We start from the raw sequence: 21,938 nt of genomic DNA, 5'->3' as shown, positions 1-21,938 counted from the left end.
GACAGACACAATATGTGCCTCTAAATCTAACACTCATGGGCTAAGACAGATTTGAGTTTGAAGCTTGTTTGGAGAGATGGCTCAGTGGTTAAGAACTCGCCGCACCCACAGGTTCAGTTTACAGTACCTCCCATAGGCTTCAGTTTACAGTACCTCCAAGGCAGTCTAAGAGATACCAGGCACACAAAATGATACACCTATACACATAAAATAATGATGATGATAAAATTTACACCCAAGCGCCCTATATCCTCTATCCCTCCCTCAAAAAAATCCAACATATTTTTTTTCAAAAGATCTGAAAACTATTTGGTTAAACAAACAAGAATTTATAAAATTAGTATATTTCTTTTATTTTTAAAGATTTGTTTATTTTATGTATGAGTATGGATGAGTACACTGTGGCTGTCTTCAGACACACCAGAATTGGGCATCAGATGGTTGTGAGCCACCATGTGCTTTCTGGGAATTGAACTCAGGACCTCTGAAAGAGCAGTCAGTGCTCTTAACCACTAAGTTATCTCTCCAGCCCAGTATATTTCTTTAAATCTCTACAGATTTGTGGCCATTTAAAAAACTTTTCCTTTTGAAAAAAAAAACAAAAAAAAACCAAAAAAAAACAACTTATTTTCACCTGGAACAGGTGTGGGGGGAGCCAGTTTTGTTCTCAAATCAGAGATCTCAAAAACTACAGTAAGTTAAAAAAATAAATAAATAGAGAAAAGGAAGATAGTCCCACAGGTTCTGGACCAAAACCATTTATAAATGACAGGTGCGGTGATACAGGCCTTTAATCTCAGGACTAGGGAGGAAGGGAGAAACTGATCACTGAGTTTGAGACCAGATTGGTTTACAAAGATTTCTGCACTGACTGTGGATACATATTTCAAATAAATAAACAAACAAATAAATAAAAATTAACAAAAACCTTCTTAAGGCTGAGATGGCAGCTCAGCAGATTAAAGTTGCTTGCTAAGCAAACATGAGGACCTGGGTCCAATTCTCTAGGTCCCATGCAAAAAGGCAGGGGTGGCTATCTCTCCATGCTACTACCTCCAGCACTGTGAGGACCAAGGACTGCTTGGACTTACTGACTGGCAGCCTAACTGCAGCTTCAGGGAGAAGCCCCTTAAAAGAGCAGATTGGAAAGGGACAGAAAACAGGTCACCTGATGTCTTCCCCTGACTTCCAAGTGTCCATGTACACACGTGCATATATCACTTGCACAGACACACAAAACACTTCTAAGTGCTGTCTCAATTTTCCTAAGACTAAAATCTTACAGATTCAGGACTTGATAAAAACTCAGGTCTTTCTAACTGAGAACATATTTAAATTTTATAAGGGTTGTATTTGAAATGTTCTTTTCCTATACCATCAATAAAATTCTTATACAAAGAAAGGTCTGTCTCTAAAAGCCCAACAATCAGCTAAGGGTTGAGCGCTCACCTCTCTTGGAAAGTCTGAAGACCAACCACATCCTCTTCTGGTTCCCCATGTTTATAGAAATGGAGTCCAAGACCCTGAGGATCTTTTTTCTCGGCAGCAGTAAGAGAAAGTTCCACCACACCCTCATAAAAACGCACTAATGGGGAAGACAAAGGCCAAGGGCTTAGAGCTCACTACAAAGGCTTTCCTAGGCAGACATAAAGGAACCAAGAATGGAATGCTGTGTTTCTATTACACACTTATTATTCTAGTAATGGCATGGCAAAATAGTTCTGATGTGTTTACTTATGAAGAAGAAGGTCTAATATGGCTACAAGGCATATTAATGGATGCTCTCTTAGAAAAGAACCTTCATATATAAGATAACAAACACGTTTTAGAGGAAAAAACTTGCAATTCAAATCTGTGCTGAGTTACAGTTTTTACTTTTAAAATTAGTCAAAAATTTTAGGCATTTTTTTTTTAAGATTTTATTTATTGATTATATGTAAGTACACTGTATCTGTCTTCAGACACTCCAGAAGAGGGAGTCAGATCTCGTTAGGGATGGTTGTGAGCCACCATGTGGTTGCTGGGATTTGAACTCTGGACCTTCAGAAGAGCAGTCAGGTGCTCTTACCCACTGAGCCATCTCACCAGCCCTAGGCATTTTAAAATTAAGTATAATTCAGTTGTAGTAGTGTAGCTTAAAAAGAACTGCCGGGCAGTGGTGGCGCACGCCTTTAATCCCGGCACTTGGGAGGCGGAGGCAGAGGCAGGCAGATTTCTGAGTTCTATTGTTGGTTGTTGGTTTTTTTTTTTTTTTTTGAGATAGGGTTTCTCTGTATAGCCCTGGCTGTCCTGGAACTCACTCTGTAGACCAGGCTGGCCTTGCACTCAGAAATCTGCCTGCCTCTGCCTCCCAAGTGCTGGGATTAAAGGCATGCGCCACCACTGCCCAGCAGATTTCTGGGTACAGAAGTGAGTTCCAGGAGAGCCAGGGCTACACAGAGAAACCCTGTCTCGAAAAAGACAAAAATAAAAACAAACACAAACAAAAAAACCAAAAAACTGAAATGTCAAAAGTATATTAGCCAGAAAGAGAGGCATGTGTGAGAGGCATGTGTAGAATCTCAGGCTGTGGAGGAGGAGGCTGTAGGATCAGAAGCTCATGGCCATAGTCTCTTGACTACAGAGAGAGTTCAGTTCATGGCCAGTTGTCTAAAAAGTAAATAAGCACTTGCCTCATATGTATAGGTGCTAGTTTGTTCTCCAGTATGAAAAGGAAAAAGGGAAACAAAATAAATAAATAAAAGCAACTACACAATTCAAAGTCTCACTTTGGCAAAGATGCTAGAAGATTTGCCAGAGAAGAGACTCTAGATCACTGCTGCATTCACACATGGCCTGTGTCCCCAGGTAAGAAAGAGACACAAAGAAGCACTTGGTTCCGACCTTGCCTATACTGAGCACAGACACTGGGAAGGTCCACTTGGTTGCTGATCTTCTGATACTCCTTCAGTGACTCCCGTAACATCCTCTCTCTCTCAGTCTTACTCTGAACTTGTCGGGAACGCTGAAGGAGCTCATTTGCCTAAAGAGAGGACAACAGTTTAAACAGAGGCAAAGTCAAGCAGGCAGACGATGCTGTCCATATGTTTTAGTCTGTCTACTAAATTTACATGTGGCTTATTATCATTATAAATAAAAATTCTACAAACTTACTTCTTACTTTTAGGCAGAAAAGTTTTTGACCAAAATAATCCTAGCTAGTCTTTCCCAGATAGCCTTGTCTGGGAATGCTCTTGCCTAGTCAATACATTATTGGTCAGCAGGCAGCTCAGCAGGTGACACTTAATTTTTTTTCTCCTGTAGGAAAGGATCAATAAGAATTGCCTCATTAACTTTGAGTCACTCCAAATTTACTTAAAGTTTTAGTGATCTTCCTTACTTTCTAAGGAAGGAAACAAACTTCAATGATCTCAATTACTAAATTAAGTGATATATTTTTTTTCTTAATTGCTAACTTCTACCTTTCTAAAATGTACGTATGGGGATGTTTTGCTTGCATGTATGTCTGTGCAGCATGTTCCTGATGCCCATGGATGTCAGGGCAAGGCAGCAGAACCCTTGGGACTGGTTTTATAGACAGTAGAGCTGCCTTATGGGTGCTCAGAGTTGAACCTGGGTCCGCCAGAAAAGGCCAGTGCTCTTAAACACCTGAGCCAAAAACACCACTGTCTAGTCCTATAGGCTTTGTCATTTAAGCCATAGCCTAAAAATACTGCCGAAGATACTGTATATGTAACACTTAAAAGAGTATACATATATTTTTAAGAAACCATGTATTTCAACCCATCTCTTAGTTGAGGATTCTGACACTGGACCATATTAATGTACGGGAAAACCCTGATTCTCCACTCCCACTCATCACTATGAAGCCTCACATATAAACTACTAATTTAGAAGCAGTGATACATCATACCTTAGAACAAACTGCATCGTCTGTGCTATACAGAAGCGGACAGGTGTCCTGCAGATGTAAGCTAATGCCGTCTACGGCGGCGTTGTCTCTGATGTAGCAGTTGATAAGAGAAGCAATTAATGCTCCAGTGACCTCTTTGTCCCTGATCACCAGATCCTTAAAGGTGGTGATCTTCAGCTGCTCTTGAAATTCCTAGGAAGGGAAGAAAACCCTTCATCAAAATCAAAGAAAACTTTATTTGCTCACAAAGAAGAATTTGTTTGTTTGTTTGTTTTTTGAGACAGGGTCTTACTAGTTAGCACTTGCTGACCTAGAATTTACTATGAAGACCTGGCTGGCCTTAAACACAGAACTACCTGCCTCAGCCTCCCAAATGTTAGGACTAAATGTATGAGCCACCATGCAGAAATTTCATTAGTAATAAAAGACTCTACCAATAGACTCTAATTTAAGTAAGAATGGGGCTGAGGTTCGATTCCCAGCACTGACAAACCAAATACACTGACACAGCTTTGCAGGGGGGAAAAATGCAATAAAATCACATAAAGTCAGAGCCCATAGTTGGTTTAATTCAACCATCTGACTTTACATATAAGAAAAGTCGACTCAAGGCAGAGCCAGCACTAGTATCAGGCCACTTTGCTTTTGGCCATTGGCAAAAACAAACAAACAAAAACAACAACAACAACAAAAAAAACAAACCACTAAGCTGCACGTAAAAAAATATGGCTGGAACGAGGTGTGGTGTGTCAGCATGTGGAAGTACAGGCAGGGAGACCTTTGTAAGATGGAGGCCAGTCTGGAGAACACAGTAAGTTCCAAGACAGCCAGAGCTACATAGTGAGGTCCTGTCTCAAAAGATCAAACAAAAAAGAATCTTGTGCTTTCGTTTTGTTTTCCCTAGATAATGCTGTGATTACAAAATTAGATGCATGAATTTGACCTGCATTTTGAACAAAGTTTCTTGCTAAGCTAGCTCAAAGGATAAGGTCATTTATAATTTATAGTCCAGAAAGTATTTTTATAGTGATGCATTTTTTTTCTTAAATTTCAACAAAAATATTTACAAAGTACTGTAATTTTTGGGGCAAATACTTATTTGCATTCCTTGAGTGTATATATATATAGTAGTGGAAGACAGGAAGGTTGAAGGCAGATCACAAATGACTTGGAGCCTAAGAAGTTTAAAATCTACATTTAAAATCCAATGAAATCCAAAAACATGCCACCAGCTACCTGCCAGGGAAAATGAAATGGTTTCCATCAACTAAATAGGAGAGTTTCAGATTTCTAAAAGGGGAAAACAAAAGTTTATGTAAGTTTAAAAATCAAGAAAGACTGCAACAACAACCACAGCCACTCTCTGGCCACCAGGAAAAGAACTGGGGATCACTGTGAAACGTTGCTTGAAGCTAAATCTGTAGGGGACAGGAGAGGCAGCTCAGCAGTCAGGAGCACTGGCTGCTCCTAAAGAGGACACAGGCTCAGTTCCCAGCACCCACATGGAAGACCACAACCATCAGTAACTCCAATTCTAAGGGTATCTGATGGCTTCCTTGGAACACCACCAGGCAAGCATTTCATGCTCTTACATACGTATAGGCAGAACATGTGCATGCATTTCCCTACACAGCCCTGGCTGTCCCAGAATTAATTCACTATGTGTACCAAGCTGGCCTACAACTTAGAAAGATCCACCTGCCTCGAAGATATGTGCCACCACACACAGAACACATAAACTTAAAAAAGAAAGAAGCATTTTGGGTATTAAATAACCCCAGAGGACAAAACCCACCTCACCTTTTGAAGTTCTCCGACAATGACAGAAAACTGATGTTCACAAAGGAGTTTCCAGAGAGCCAGAGCTTGGTACGATTTTCTAACCAGCTGCTGGATCGCCTGAAGTGAAATCTTTTCACTCAGTTGAGCCTCTAATGACAAAATACAACTAATGACATTTCACCAAATGACACAGGGCGAACTGCTTCCTCATGTCAAATACAGCATAGCTAAGAGTGACACCCCCATTCCTCCCCTGCCTCCAACCACCGCCAACTGGGGCAATCATGTGCTCATCCCCATGAAATACACTGGCATGAATACACTCTGGAAACACTTGCAAAGGCCTACGTGAAAAATAAAAACACTGTAGTGCCTTCTCTCGTTTCTTAAGTGCCACTAAACCAACAGCCTAGAGGACCTTCTAGAAGGCATCATCAAGTTTCCCAGGACTGAGTTTCTCAAGCCTTGTATAACATACCCTAGTACATTAAATCAATTTGGTCAGTCATGATAACTTGCCTTATCTTATAAGTAAGTAGAATACATCAAAAGGGACAAAAATGGATAAACATTATATATGTATAGTACAAAAGACTGTTATTCAGTCTTAGACTGGAAATTCTAACATATGCTGCAGCATGGTTGGACGTGAAGAACTGTATGCTAAGTGAAGTAAGCCAGTAACGCAATGACAACAAGTGCTACACCAAATACCCAGAGTCAAACAGACAGAAAATGAAAGGAGGCCGGTGGGTGCCATGAGCTGATGACAGGGAAAATTTGAGTTTCTGAGCTGTTGTTATACGAAGCTTAACTACGGTATAAGGAAGTTCAACAAACAGATGTTGGCAATAGTCACAATAACGTGAAGATACTGAGTATGCTGAATTGTATATACTTTAGGCGCTCAGGGGCTCAAACCCGAGTGCTCCCTAGTGATGGATTCAGAGCCAGGGGGATCAGTTCTTTACCTGTGCACCCACTGGCGATCCCACCAAGTTCAATGGACGGACCTAGTCCAACCATGACCCAGACGGCCCAAAAGATTACACAAGAAAACGCAGTCACGAAGCCTGAAGAGGCCTGGGGTGGGGGGGTGGGGGTGGGGGATTTGATTGTAGTGGAAGTGAGGGACAATGGATGGAGGGAGCAACCAGAATGTATAGAAATGACTAAAAATGTCAAACACTAAAACTGTCAACTTTAAGGTATAGATATGTTACCACGATGAAGAAAATAATTAATCAAAAAGAATGTATCATGCTTTCTGAGGACAGAGGAGCAAAAATCAGAGGGGATGAAAAAAAAATAATTTCCATGCTGCTCTATTTTCTCAACCATAAAGATGGCACTTTAATTCAAAAGAAAAAGAAAAAAAAATCTTGTGTTTTTAGGACACTGCACTGGTGGGGTCACAGAAGTCAGTTACCCTGAAACTTCCTCTGCAGCTCCTGTTGCATTTGCTGGGTGTTTCCATTCTCGGGACGCATGAACCCAACCAGCCGCTGCTGCACTCTGGCAGTAGTACTGAAACCGAAATTACAGTGAGTGTGAGTTTTACTGGGGCATGGATCAGACTTTAGAAAATACAGGTGTGTACAGTACTTTTTTTTTTTTTCAGTTAAATTTCTTATTTTAGTAAGACAAGAATGTGCATAGCCCATGCACTAATACTTTAAAATATCAGCAATTACAATGTTAGAGTGACTTGAAGGTCAACCTATACATTCAGCAAGTTTAAACATATTCTTATTTTTAATACATTAACTGAGTTGGACAGTGGTGGTACACGCCTTTAATCCCAGCACTTGGGAGGCAGAGGCAGGTGGATTTCTGAGTTCGAGGCCAGCCTGGTCTACAAAGTGAGTTCCAGGACAGACAGGGCTACCCAGACAAACCCTGTCTTGAAAAACCAAAAAAAAAAGAACCTAAAAATATTGCTTGCTGACAAAACTTTCTTAAATGCTGTGGCTGGATGCACAGGTTATCAAATATACCAATAAAACAGAGATAAGCGCCTCTTTGAAGATTGAAATGTACCAGAAATTCACTGAAAATAACAAATACAAGTAAGCAAGAGTCACCTCAAACACTAAGAACCTGAGCCCTTCACAGCAGTCTTTTGAAGGATTTCATTCATATCTTAAGACAAACTTGTCAATACTGTGGCACAATTTACTGTCAGGTTGTCATTTCGACTTCACAACCATCACACTGTTATGAATACTACGTCAGCACTGGGCCTGCTTAATTAACTCAAGAGCTTAATTAACTCAAGAGCTTACTCATAGGACTGTGAGGCCGTATCACAAGTGATGGTCAGAGTGAAAAAGGAGAAAAAAGTGTGGGGATTTATAATAAGACTGAATAGATGTTTTTTAAAAATACCACGCTCGAGCAGGTATGGTAGCTTAGTAGCCTAGGTAACAGTGCCTGTTGCTGAGTCTGATGACCAGAGCTGGACTCCAGAACCCACACGGTGGAAGAATGAACCAGTGCAGGCAGCTTACACACTGACCTCCATACAGACGCCAGAGCACACACGCCTCCCACCCGCACAACCCCAAAGAAATGCAATTTTGGAAAAAGTAGAAAAAAACTTTAATGTTATAGGTTCTTTCCTAACATTTTAAGGAGAAATAAATGTATGGACAAAAACATAATACTGCATATCTTTACTTAGGTAAAATAACAGGCAGATTCACTGTGGTAGAAAATCCACCAGGGGTACAGGAACAGGGAGAGAGTCAATGGAGAGGGACTGAAATAAGCTCAGAGGTCCCTTCTGGCACAAGGAGACTACTCCAGGCTTAGCTAAAGTGATGGTGACAACCTTATGAAGCACTACATCTCCAGGAAAGGACTGCTTACAAGGGCAGCTCCTGGACTGGGTGTGGTGGCACAAGCTTTTACTCCCCAGCACACAGGAGATGGAAGCAGAAAATCTGTGATGTTGAGGCTAGCCTGGTCTACTCAGGACAGCCAAGGCTACATATCGAGATACTGCATTAAAAAAAAACTAGGGGCTGAAGAGACGGCTTAGCAGTTATGAACACTGGCTGCTCTTCCAGAAGACCTCAGTTCAATTCCCAGCAACCACACGGCAGGTCATACCGGTCTGTAACTCCGGTTTCAGCGTTTGTGACACCTTTCAATAGATACACATGCAGGCTAAACACCAATGAACATTTAAAAAAAAAAAAAGACTGTATGGTATAGCTCTAAAGTTCTAACAGAATACAATGGATAGAAAAACTGAATAGCTAGGCCTGCAGTTCAGTGGTAGAGTACCTGCCCACAATGTGTGAGGTCCTAGGTTTTATTCCAGTACCTCAAAGGAATAAGAAAAACCATCCTTCATACACAGATAAAAAAGTAAGTAAGTAAGTAAGTAGATGTGGTCCTCACTTTGGATTTCCCAGGGGTCCACCTGAAAACTGGGAGTTTCTGTCTAGAAACTCCTGCAAGCCCTTCAGCTCCTGCAGCACTGACTCCAGCAGCTGGACGGGCACACTGCTCTCAATCTGTAAGGTTGGAAATGACAGTTTGCAAACATTTCTTAAAGACATAGAAAAAGTACTCTTTCGTGTCAGCAGTAAATACATACAATTTTAGTTTTGAGCTATGCTATCTTTATCATTAATATATAAAGTTCTTTTTTCATATCCATTCAATATCCAGTTAGTCAAAATAAAGAACACTGAAAGTTTCACACGTCCTTCCTTTCCCCTCCTCTTTTACGATTAATATAGAACACAAATACCAAGTGAACACCTTACTTTCCCTAGTTCCATGGTCATCACTCAGATAGTTCAGCATGGTTAACAGCCATGTCCTCATGTCCTTACTGCCAACTAATCAATCAGCTCAAGGGAACTTTTCTTTACTGCTATCACTGTGGATTAATACTATGTCAGATAAAATGCATCCTATTAGAAATGTGAACTCTCAGAGAGCATCAAAATTTGGGTTGGGCTGTGTGTATGCATCAGTGCATGTCAGGGTATGTGCATGTCAATGCATATGCACGTCAGTGTGTGTGTGTGTGTGTGTGTGTGTGTGTGTGTGTGTGTGTCAGTGTGTGTAAAATCCCAGTACTTGGAGGGTTTGGAAGGTAGGTCACAGGATCAAAGGTAGCTCAAAATACATAGCAAGACCATCTTGTGGAAAACAAAAAACCCAACAAAAAGATAGACAGAAAAACAGAATAGCAAAGAAAACAAGGAACAGTAAGGGAAAGAAAAACCAAAGCAAACCAAATCCTGAGAGCTTGAGCAAGCCACTTGACCTGTAAAGGCAAAGCCCTGGGATGTTTCTTTAAAGCAATGTGAAGTGCATGTGAGCTCGAACTGATTCTGCTGAGATTATGAGAGTATCACACTTCTGTAAAAGCCAGGTACAAATGAGAGCAGATGTGGCAGTCAGGTTAGCCGGCTCTCTGACCTCACAGCAAGCTTCAGAAGGAGCCAGGCTATCCTTTTTATTTTGCACTGGAGTACTAGGCTATGAAATGTTAAACGTTACTCAGTTAAGTGACTGGAAACTAGAGAAGGACAGTTTACTGGCTGAGGACACAATACATGTTCATAAAGCAATTAAGACACGAGAAACAATGCCTACTGACTAACACCACCAACTGGTTATATACAAACAAGGAGGTAACATGATACACACTTACTGCAGTGATCTCCCTGTTGGAACTCTTGAATACTCTTTCAACAACTAAGCTCGCATCCCAAATATTTCTGGAACAAAAATGTTTTGATTATTGCACTGTAAATGAATACCTTTCATAACATGCAGTTACTTGTCTGTAGGAACATGAAGGCTTTATTCAGTTTTTTCAAACACAGTAAGAACTTAATTTAACATTTTTAAGTTTCCCAGACAATGAGGAGGTTAGAGAGATGGTTCAGCAAGACACCTGTAGAAGTCCGGTGACCTAAATGGCACCCTAGAACTCACATCAGAGTGGAAGTGAAGAACTGATTTCACAAGTGTCCTCCCAGAGACAGAACCACCATGAAAGAGCATAGACGGGCTGGGCTTAGCCCCGACGCGGCATATGGAGCACATGGTTCCATGTCCGTCCCTGAAGAACTGGAACAGGGGCTGTCCCTAATCTGTTGCCTGCCTGTGGGTCCCACTCCCTTAACTGAGCTAACCTGTCTGGCCTCAGTACAAGTCTTGCAGTGACTTCATGTATCAGGGTGGGGTGGTACACTGAGGGCTTTCCCTTCTCAGAGGAGAAGGGAAGGAGGGAATAGGGGAGGGATTGAGTGATAGGGGGATCAGGAGTGGGGAAGGCTTTGAGAGGAATGTAAAGAGAATAAATTAAAATCCAAAACCAACCAAACACAAAAAACTACAAGTAAAATTCAGTAAGTAATGTCCCAAATACATATTTAGGAATACTTCACTACTGCAAACAGGACAAAGTAAATAGTATTAGGTAGTTTACAAGGTACTTACCCCATGATTCGAGAAAAGTAAATGCAAATACCGTTGTGTTTTCCTGAGTACACAATCTCTGGCCCAGTCAAACCACTCATGCTTGCAGCCTGCATGGCTGGGCTTCCAACAGCACACATTGGGGTTGACATGGTAGGCGGCTGAGCACCTGTGCACACATCAGAAAAAGTCCTTACACGTGTATCCTAGGCTCATCTCTAAGGCCAAGAAATCCAACCTCCTACTGCTACTTTGCTAAGTAGACACAGTTATCAGACAGCCTTGTATATTCACGTCTTCATGCACAGGGTCCAGTGCAGCTCTCGGCCTCACCAGACAAGCTTCTTTGTGCCAGAGATGGTGGCTAACAAAGCAGAGGTTGAAATGTAGAGAATGCGTATCTGTAGAGACTCTAGTCACAAACGGCATATCTATAACACAGTCTAACCCCAACCCACCACCAGAAGGCACAGAGACTGTGGAAAACGGTGTGAAAAGCCTACAAGAACCAGAGGTCAGAAAGACCCAGGGGAAAGAGAGAGAGAGCACATTCCAGGGCTGCTGCACTCTCAACCTCAGTCAATATTCCAGCATGAAGAGAGAAGGGCTCACAAGCCCCTGCCTCTAGCTGAGGCCCTATTAACAGTTCATGGCTTCTGGGATCTAAGGGTAATTATGGCCTTTGCGTGCTCCAGTGGAAGGTGGACGGTACAAATCAGACTGAATAGGCTATTAGACAAACAAACAAACAGGACATACGTTGAGAAGGGCTAGGAGTTGGGGACAGTGGTTCTGGAAGGAATTGTGGGTAAATGTGATCAAACACATTGTATAAATGTATGAAATTCTCAAATTAATAAAAATAGTTTAAAAAGAAATTGCAAGTGTTTAGAAATTTCAATAGCCCACTTGGTATATCCTGACACAAAAGGAAAATATGTAAAGACAATGAATAGATAGCCATTTGGTTTTGTTAAGAAGTATAGACATGGATGGGTTTTCTCAGCTGTTTTACATTGACTGTGAGGTTCAAACTCGGGTCTTCGCGGTGTGAAGCATTTTACCACCTGCATTATTTCCTCAACCTTTGTTTTGTTTTCTTTTGTTTTTTTAAAAAGGGGGATCATGCAAATTAGTCCTTTCAACATTAAATATTAGGAATTATAATGTTAGTTTTTCAAAATGAAGAGAAAAAAGGTACCATGGGATGGTGTCCCCAAGGAGGATGGATTTGGATAGGGACTCCCACTAGGGACAGGAGAACCTGCAAAAGAAAAAAACCAGAGACATGTAAAATACCTTCACAATGCTTTGAATGTGATCAAGATGACTATATAAGAAGCTACATATCAGTGTGACCGAGGAATGACAGATGCTACCTACTAGAGTCAAGAACCAGGCACACAGATTTTCAAATACTCATTTCCTTCTTTTCTTTTTAAAATCTCTTTTCCCTTTGATTACTAAATGAGGTCTCTAAATAATATTGGTTACATATTATTTTGCTTCTTAGTATGCATTAAAGATTCCATACTGTCAGGGGTGGTGACAGTGCAGAGGGGAATCTCTGAGTTCAAAGACAACCTGGTGCATATAGCAAGTTCCAGGCCAACCAACGCTGCATAGGAAAACTTTATCTCAAACCAAACAAAAACCAAACAACACCCCACCCCCTAAAAAACCCCCAAAGAGTCAAGAGTCACTATCTAGAGACTATTCACTAGTAACACAGAAGTCCTAATAAAAAATCATTTTGTACTCACTAGAATACATAGGAGAGCCAAGGATGGGACCAACGTTGCTTGGAGTAGGAAGAGTAGCTGGAAATCTCATCTGTGCCTCACCACCATACCTGTTTGTGTGACAAGAGTATGGGTTCAATTGAACTGTCAATCTTGTACACCTGGGACAATCCCTGTTCTTGCTTAGCTTTCATGCACTTGGTAGAAACTTTAATGTATGGTGCTCATAGTGAAGCAAATATGTATCTAGGATAATCCTTCAAATGTTGATCTCAATTGCTACCAGGAAACTAGAAGGAACTCTACTAAGTGTAGCTGGTTTTGTGGGTTCTTCTTTCTTTCATCTTCCACCCTTTTTCCACCCTTTCAATTCCATGGAATTGAAGCAAGGAAAGGGATGAGACCCCTGAATCTAATTTGTTCTTCTTGTTTCTTCTTTGAGCATAAGTACTAACAATGTGATCAGCCCCCTCAACAACCAACAACCCACCCCACCGCTCAAGGCCCTGGCATTTAATACCCCCTGAAAAGTTCCCAAATCCCAAATGTTGCACAATCGGAGAAACTATCTACTGTTGGTAAGACCACACCTCAGAGCATGAGGCAAAAGTCAGCTGCTTCGGACAGTCTGAAGCAGCATCATATCCCACACTTGGGATTAAAATGAAAATACATTTTTTATAAAAGGAAACCAAGCGGGGCGTGGTGGCGCACGCCTTTAATCCCAGAACTTGGGAGGCGGAGGCAGGCGGATTTCTGAGTTTGAGGCCAACCTGGTCTACAAAGTGAGTTCCAGGACAGCCAGGGCTATACAGAGAAACCCTGTCTCGGAAAAAAAAAAAAGAAAAAAAAAAAAAAAGAAAAAAAGGAAACCAAACTTCCAAAATTGCCACTAATGTCTAAAAAAAAAAAAAGACATGTAATGAATAGTTTACTTAACGCAGAAATGACAGAGTCTTTCTTTCTAATAGAATTAGTCAAATTTTAAAAACAGTGTTAAACATTTGTTTATCTTTTTGTGTATGGTGTCTTGCCTGAATGTATGTCTGTGCAATTGCACTCAAGAGGCCACAGCAGGGTGTCAGATCCCTTGGAAGTAAAGTGACAGCTCTCAGCTGCAATGTGGATGCAGCAAATTCAACCTGGGTCCTCTAAAAGGGCGGCCAGTGTTTTTAACTCCTCAGCTATCTCTCCAGCATCCCCCTACCCCCCAATTTAACGATTACACAGTACAAGTATTCTTCAAACTTCTGGCTAAATATACTATAGAAAGAAAGCCTCTGAAGGCTAGGGCATAGGTTAATGGCAGAATGCTTCACTAGTCAGTCCTGGTTTATTCCCAATACAGCAAAAACAAAACAAGCAAACACATTAAAAAAAACAAAAAAACAAAAAACCCAGAATTTAAAAAACCATCTCTGACCCCAAGTTTCCTTCCTGTGTGTGACTCAGTCCCTCAGCACCACTGATGCCCATGCTCTGGAAGCGGCTGTTGGAGGCAGTAAGGAAGGAGGACTGACGATGGTAAAAAGTGTAAAACAAAAGGACAAAGAAGGAAAGGTACCCAGAAAGCAGTGATGTGCGCACCATGCTCCTCAGCTTGTTCCACGGGCACTGCTATCTTTCTATTTCTAGATTAGACTCTTCCTAATGAAGGTTAAAAATTTGCCTACTTCCCCCATTTGGCAAAGCCTTAAACTATCACACTGGTATCATCTAAAAAGTGGCCCAAGTGTCTCTGTGGCGCAATTAGTTAGCATGTTCAGCTGTTAATGGAGAGGTTAGTGGTTCTAGCCCACCCAGGGATGTCACGAGGCTTTGGGCTGGAGAGGTGGCTCAGTGGTTAAGAGCACTGACTGCTCTTCCAGAGGTCCTGAGTTCAATTCCCAGCAAGCACATGGTGGCCCACAATCATCTTTGATGAGGATCTGATGCCCTCTTCTGGTGTGTCTGAAGACAGTGACAGTGTACTCACATACATGAAATAAATAAGTCTTTAAAAGTGGCCTGGAAGTGGTGTCTCTTTAATCCCAGCACTCAGCCAATACAGGCTGAATTGAATGGTGAATCCCTGTCTTTAAACAAACACTGCCAACCACCAACACCAACAGAAAACACCAGGCTGCAGAGAGACTTCAGCACAGGTCTGACTTGCAGAGGACTTGGGTTCTATACTCAGCACCCACATGGGAGCTCACAACTGCCTAAAACTGGAGTCATGGGGCATCCACTGCACTCTTCTGGTTCCCAATGGAATTGCATGCATGAGCTGCATAGACACATGCAGGGAAAACATTTAGACACACAAAATAATTTTTTTAGTGGCCCTGAGGTTGAACTTAGCATGTGTAAGACCCTAGCTTTAATTTCTAGTACCAATAAACCAACCAACTAACAAACAAAAAACCAAAAAGAGCAGGGCTTTTATATACAAATATTTCACAATACTTTAAAAGTATTTGATGAACACTTTTGAACTAAGGATGTAGCTCATTGGTAGAATGCTTAGTATTTACATAGCATGAGGGAAAACAAAAACAAATCTACATTCAACTCTCAGAATGCCCCCTGCAACTAAAAGGTGGCCCAGTACATAAACACACACTCTCTCTCTCCACCCTGACATACCTAAAGAATGCCCGTGTTGCCCAAGCAGACACTTCTCTGTCACAGGCAGCAGTGGAACAAGCAAGAATAAGGCAAGTTGCACAAGCTTGGTCTTCCTGAAAGGGGGCAAAAGTCAGTGCATTAAAGACAAATCCAGCGCTCACAGCAAGTGCTCAATAAATACTTACTCTGGAATGAATTCAACGGACATGAAGAAAGCAAACAGCCCAGAAGTAAAGTTTAACTCAGGCATCAGTATTAAAGATACTTTCTCTTTAGTAAGATTCTGATCAGCTGTCATTCTATTTTATTCTTGTATCTTTCTATATTTTCTATATTATTGTATATTTCTATCTTTCTATCTTTTAGAAATTATCAGTAAAACCCAACATTTATTGAGTACCTATTATGTGCTAGGCACTATTTTAATAATCCAGTGTCGCCAAGGCAGTGGTGGCGCACGCCTTTAATCCCAGCACTCAAGAAGCAGAGGCAGGAGGATCTCCGAGTTGGAGGCCAGCCTGGTCTACATACAGAGTTCCTGGACGACCAGGGATACATAGAGAATCCCGTGTCAAACAAACAAACTAAATGCAGTATTTATTAGTTCTTATAGCACACAGTGCTGCAGTATGATGCAGTTTACATACAACTAAAGTGAATACAAGTATCTCACTCCACTGGAAAAAGTTTTTTTAGCAGATAGTCTGAATCCTGAATCTAAAAGCTTAGCTTTAATGAGAAAATAGTAATTTTAAATAAGACTCCCCAGTTTTAAATCTGTCAATTCTGATATGACTATTAACTACTAATGTCCCCATATTATGCCTCCAGTCACTACCTCAATTTATTCCATGGGATTGGGAATGTACACACATGTGCATGCTCATAACGGAATGACTGGTGCTCTTAATAAAAAGCATATTTATCATACAACTTCAATATCATATTCTTATTTTTATACCTTAATAAGAATGTGTCAAAGCTGGGCGTGGTAGTGCACGCCTGTAATCCCAGCACTTGGGAGGCAGAGGCAGGCGAATTTCTGAGTTTGAGGCCTGCCTGGTCTACAGAGTGAGTTCCAGGATAGCCAGGACTACACAGAGAAACCCTGTCTCGAAAAAACCCAAACCCTCCCCCCCCCCACCAAAAAAAGAATGTGTCAAAATCAGAGAATAAATGTGGAAGAGTCCTGTAACATAACTATTTTCATAGTCAATATGTGCTGATTTGAGTACAAAAGAACAGATAATCTGTGTATTACAGTATTTTACTTCTAGTTTACAAACTATTTTAATATTATACAGCTTCTTTAATTAAAATAAATGCAGTGCATAGTTACCTGATGTAATTTGAAGAATCTCTCAATCTCTTCTCCATCCCCTCCCACGTTACTCACAAGCAGATGTCTCAGCTGATCTACAGGTCTAAGCTTGTGAAACATAAGACTACCCTAAGAAATAAAAAAGGAGAGATCACATGAGAAAGCAATTACCAAGCCTGACTGGTAAAGGGTGGGAACGTAGGTAAGGATAGAGTCCTAGCCTGGCACGCACAGCCCATGAGTTCTCTCCTCACTAACACACACAAGACACCTGGCTGGTAATAACCAACTGACTAACAACAACAAGTTAATAACAAGCAACTCCGAGAACACAAAATGAGGTGGACAAGACCATCTTATGTCAACAGTCGACCTACACTCAATTTCCATGTCTGCAGAAACTAACCTTGTCCTCCTCACGCTGCCCCTCACTGGTCATATTATCACGTGTGTCTATTTGTACAGAAATAAAGCCGGATCCTTAGTCACACAGTATACCAGGATATACTCCACACAGATGCAAGGTTTAGAGGGCAAAGTTAAATTATGACTAAAATACAAAAACTTAGTATCTATGATACAAAAATCTTAACAAACCTTGACATGGTAAATGACAACTCTAAAGAAATGGTGATACAGTGGTCTACTCTTACACCCATGGCACAGATCCAAGTACCTCCTCCACCTTTAGATGCTCAAAACTGCATTGCATTTTCCACATCCTATAAACAACCATACCAGGACAAAAGACGGTGTAACAACCAAGACTGCCACTAGGTGACTAGAAAGAAGCACCACACATCACATGAGGCTGTAGGAGGGGCCCAGCAGCAGTGAATGCACTGTGCACTCAGAGTCTTACAGTTTAGGGCATACAAATGCTTCCCTTCATTTTCAGACTACATTTGATGGGGAAAGAGAAGAAACTAAAACTCTGGAAAGCAAAACCATAGAAAAGGAAGCATCAATATATAGAACAGGACCTGACGTATACGGCAATAAATATAAACATTTGAAAAGGTAGTTAACCTCACTCTTCCTGGATAGTAAAATGTATTAGGGAAGGTTACAATGAAACATAATCCTAGAAACGACTAGCGAATATACACAGAAAGTTGGCAGCATCCATCTAAAATATAGACACACATATGCTTGGTATAAGCAGAATCAGCACCACAGCTTTAGGGATGCTCAGGAAATAAGGAAAAATAGTTAAACAGGGCACACTTACACAAAAAAATCACTGCCAAATGCAAAATAGAAGCATAGGTCGAAAAATCTACAAAGAATATTTTTTGAAATTTAAAGATGCAGGATATAGAATGTTAGCATTTACTTAGAAATATTTACATTCTATTCTCTTAATGTATCTGTAAATCTACAGATAGTGATAAACACAGATATCTGGATGGGAGACTTTATTTTATATACTTTCTAGGACAATTCATTACTGTTAAAGAAAATTAAGAGTAGACATTTATAAAGCTCTTAAAAATACTTCCATGAAGTGGCAGCTGAGAGTATTTGACAAAAGCATGAAGTAAGCAGAGCAGGGACTGGCTAGTGTTGGCTCAGCAGTAGTGCTGGCTCAGCATGCAGCAGTCCCTGAATTCACGCCGGCTCCAGCATATTTACTATGGCTTCTTTTCACTACGGCAAGCAGCTATGCACATACCTGTGCTGAGAGGAGAACGAATTTCTTTGGAGGCAACATGTGCTGTTGTACAACAACTGGCGAATCAGTTATTGGAATATGATCTTTATTTAACGGTGTAATTATTTTATCTACTTTTAATTCATCTATTGCAGAGAGAGCCCAGGAATGACCATCAACACGGGTTGTCATCTATAAAAAAGAAATATACTGTTTTCATATTTTGTTGAAGTCACACATGCCAAAGCTTTTAGGAAACAAAAATCAAAACACAAAATTAAAACAACCAAACTTCCCTAGTTCCAGCAACATGAATTACTCAGTATATAGTTTTTTTACCCTTTGTTTTTTTGAGACAGGGTTTCTCTGTGTAGGCCTGGCTGTCCTTGATCTTGCCTTTTAGATCAGGCTGGCCTCAAACTCAGAGATCTGCCTGCCAGCCCACCCACCCAGTGCTGGGATTAAAGCGTGCGCCACTGCTGCCTGGGAGATTGCTCATTTTCATTTTATGAGCATTGGTGTTTTGCCTGCATTGTGTGACTGTCAGATCTCCTGGAGCTGGATTAACAGAAAGATGAGAGTGTGGAGAGCTGTGCCGCGAGCAATCGCCATTATAAGATGGCGCTGGCTTCCGCTGTGCCTAACTAGTAAACAAGCCTTGTGCGCAAGTGTGAGAGTGAACTCAAACCTAGTCACTGCCCATCTCAGGGCGTAGTAATGAGGTGATGGGCAAGCTGACATGCCACATCAGGTGCTAAAACGCCACGCTGAGGGCTATATAAGCAGCACCATTTTCCAGGGTCTGGGTCTTCCCTCCTTAAGAAGCAATAAAGCTTGCGTTGTCCGAGTGTGTTCTTGCCTGCGAGAGCGATAGCTCGGGACATGAGAGGAACCGGGCATTGTGGTGCACACCTGTAATCCCAGCACTGGGGGGGGGGGCCGCGGCAGGGGCAGGCAGATTTCTGAGTTCGAGGACAGCCTGGTCTACACAGAGAAATGAGTTCCAGGACAGCCAGGAAGATACAGAGAAACCCTGTCTCAAAAAAACAAAACAAAACAAAAAACAACAACAACAAAAAAAGAAAGATGAGAGCTGCCGTATGTGTGCTGGGAATTGAACCCAGGTCCTCTGGGAGAGGTGAAACTGGGCATTGCTTTTCTGTCCTGTGGAGAAGAACCCTACACCAGAAGTTCTGGGGGTTAAAATGCCCCAGCTAACTGAATGCTTTTGTCTTCTGATAAACTGCCTGCTTGCTTATAAAACCCCTGCAACCGCCAGCCAGGATGTAGTTTTTCGGTTCCTTGCCTGTGCCCCCTGTAAAACGCTTTCTGTGAGAAGCGTCTCTCTACACAATTGATGGCTGGTTCAAATCAGGTCCTCAATTTGGAATTTGGTTGTACTGAGTGGTCTTTAGGTCTCTACCTGGCAAGAGTCCTGATTCTCACAACCACCTTCTGGGTTACTACTGTAACTAGTGTCTTCACTTCTACAAAGTAACAAACTGAGGGTCGAAAACAATGATTTACTTAAAAGTAAGTCTTCAGCTAGGTGTGATGGTGAAGCTTCTGATTCCAGAATTCCCAAGACTGACAGGAGGATTACCATAAACTCCAGGCCAACCTGGGCGAAAACATCTAGTTCTAAGCCAATTATAGAGAGCCAACAAACAAGCAAATAAAAAAATCCAAACAAATAAAGACCCAAACCCCCCAAAAGCAGAGAGAACAGAACACGTTAAAGGAGACGACAGGTTTAGCTAGACCTGGTTAGCACTTCTGAAAGCTTCAGAGGGTAACTAGGACAGAGTAAGCAGAGGACACAGGAGGGAAAAAGAAGAGCTCATCACAGACCAAGAACTGATCTCAGGACAGCATGGCTGGGTTCACAGTAGTGCCGCCCAAAGAGTTATTTTAATGTATTAAAACTAACTCTCGCCAGGTGTGATGGCGCACATCTTTAATCCCAGTGTGTGGGAGGCAGAGGTAGGTGGAACTCTGTGTGTTCAAGGGCAGCCTGGTCGACAAAACAAGTCCAGGACAGCAATGGCTCTCTTTCACAGAGAAACATGGTACCACCACCACCGCCACACACACAAACATATACACATTTTTAGAAACAAGCATGGTATGCCTATAATCCCAGCGCTTCAGATGCAGACTGCCGGGTCTCTGTGAGTTCAAGGTTAGTCTAGTCTAGACATCTAGGGTTATCTAATGAGAACTGCCAAAAAGAAAGATTTCTGATTGTTCAGTGATTACTATAATCACCTCTGATCTGACAGAGTTAAAAATAAGAATTACCGGGGCTGGTGAGATGGCTCAGTGGGTAAGAGCACCCGACTGCTCTTCTGAAGGTCAGGAGTTCAAATCCCAGCAACCACATGGTGGCTCACAACCATCCAATCACGAGATCTGACTCCCTCTTCTGGAGTGTCTGAAGACAGCTACAGTGTACTTACATATAATAAATAAATAAATAAATCTTAAAAAAAAAAAAAAGAATTACCAAGATGGCGGGCGTGGTGGTGCACGCCTTTAATCCCAGCACTTGGGAGACAGAGGCAAGCGGATCTCTGAGTTCTAGGTCAGCCTGGTCTACAAAGTGAGTTCCAGGACAGCCAAGGCTACACAGAGAAACCCTGTCTCGAAAAAAAAAAAAGAATTACAAGATATATTTCTTTACTCTAAGATTGCTTTCTTTTCCTGAGTGAGGTAACCCAATTACAAAAGAACTCACATGATATGTACTCACTGATAAGTGGATATTAGCCCAGAAACATAGGATACCCAAGATACAAGATACAATTTGCAAAACACATGAGACTCAAGAAGAATGAAGACCGAAGTGTGGATGCTTTGCCCCTTCTTAGAATTGGGAACAAAACACCCATGGAAGGAGTTACAGAGACAAAGTTTGGAGCTGAGATGAAAGGATGGACCATCTAGAGACTGCCACACCCGGTGATCCATCCCATAATCAGCCTCCAAACGCTGACACCATTGCATACACCAGCAAGATTTTGCTGAAAGGACCTTGATATAGCTGTCTCTTGTGAGGCTATGCCGGTACCTGGCAAATACAGAAGTGGATGCTCACAGTCAGCTATTGGATGGAACACAGGGCCCCCAATGGAGGAGCTAGAGAAAGTAATCAAGGAGCTAAAGAGGTCTGCAACCCTATAGGTGGAACAACAATATGAACCAACCAGTACCCCCGGAGCTCGTGTCTCTAGCTGCATATGTAGCAGAAGATGGCCTAGTCGGCCATCATTGGGAAGAGAGGCCCCTTGGTCTTGCAAACTTTATATGCCCCAGTACAGAGGAACGCCAGGGCCAAGAAGTGGGAGTGAGTGGGTAGGGGAGTGTGTGTGGGGGGAGAGGGTATGGGGGACTTTTGGGATAGCATTTGAAATGTAAATGAAGAAAATACCTAATTAAATAAAAAAAAAGAAAGAGTTAAAAAAA

The 21,938-nt window shown here is 41.6% G+C and overlaps 1 protein-coding gene across 2 annotated transcripts in view; it reads right to left on the bottom strand.

The window, feature by feature from the left end:
• The window catches only part of Nup155 (nucleoporin 155), a 50,597-nt gene that overhangs the window by 12,787 nt on the left and 15,872 nt on the right, over positions 1-21,938 (bottom strand). For both annotated transcript variants that reach the window (XR_003951358.1, NM_133227.3), the window contains exons 13-25: positions 18,495-18,665; positions 16,838-16,948; positions 15,517-15,611; positions 12,910-12,998; positions 12,348-12,410; positions 11,168-11,315; positions 10,374-10,440; positions 9,104-9,219; positions 7,125-7,222; positions 5,714-5,844; positions 3,914-4,105; positions 2,884-3,022; positions 1,450-1,585 (exon numbers count right to left, since the gene is read on the bottom strand). Coding sequence is in view for 1 of the 2 variants with exons in the window: in NM_133227.3 (NP_573490.3) it covers positions 1,450-1,585; positions 2,884-3,022; positions 3,914-4,105; positions 5,714-5,844; positions 7,125-7,222; positions 9,104-9,219; positions 10,374-10,440; positions 11,168-11,315; positions 12,348-12,410; positions 12,910-12,998; positions 15,517-15,611; positions 16,838-16,948; positions 18,495-18,665 (1,556 nt within the window). In the remaining variant the exon portion in view is untranslated. The remainder of the gene's footprint in view (positions 1-1,449; positions 1,586-2,883; positions 3,023-3,913; positions 4,106-5,713; positions 5,845-7,124; positions 7,223-9,103; positions 9,220-10,373; positions 10,441-11,167; positions 11,316-12,347; positions 12,411-12,909; positions 12,999-15,516; positions 15,612-16,837; positions 16,949-18,494; positions 18,666-21,938) is intronic.

This window comes from Mus musculus, chromosome 15, assembly GCF_000001635.26.
Source record: "Mus musculus strain C57BL/6J chromosome 15, GRCm38.p6 C57BL/6J".
Classification (NCBI taxonomy): Eukaryota; Metazoa; Chordata; class Mammalia; order Rodentia; family Muridae; genus Mus; species Mus musculus.
Note: the sequence above shows the minus strand (reverse complement) of the source record. Positions and strands in the feature narration are given on the sequence as shown.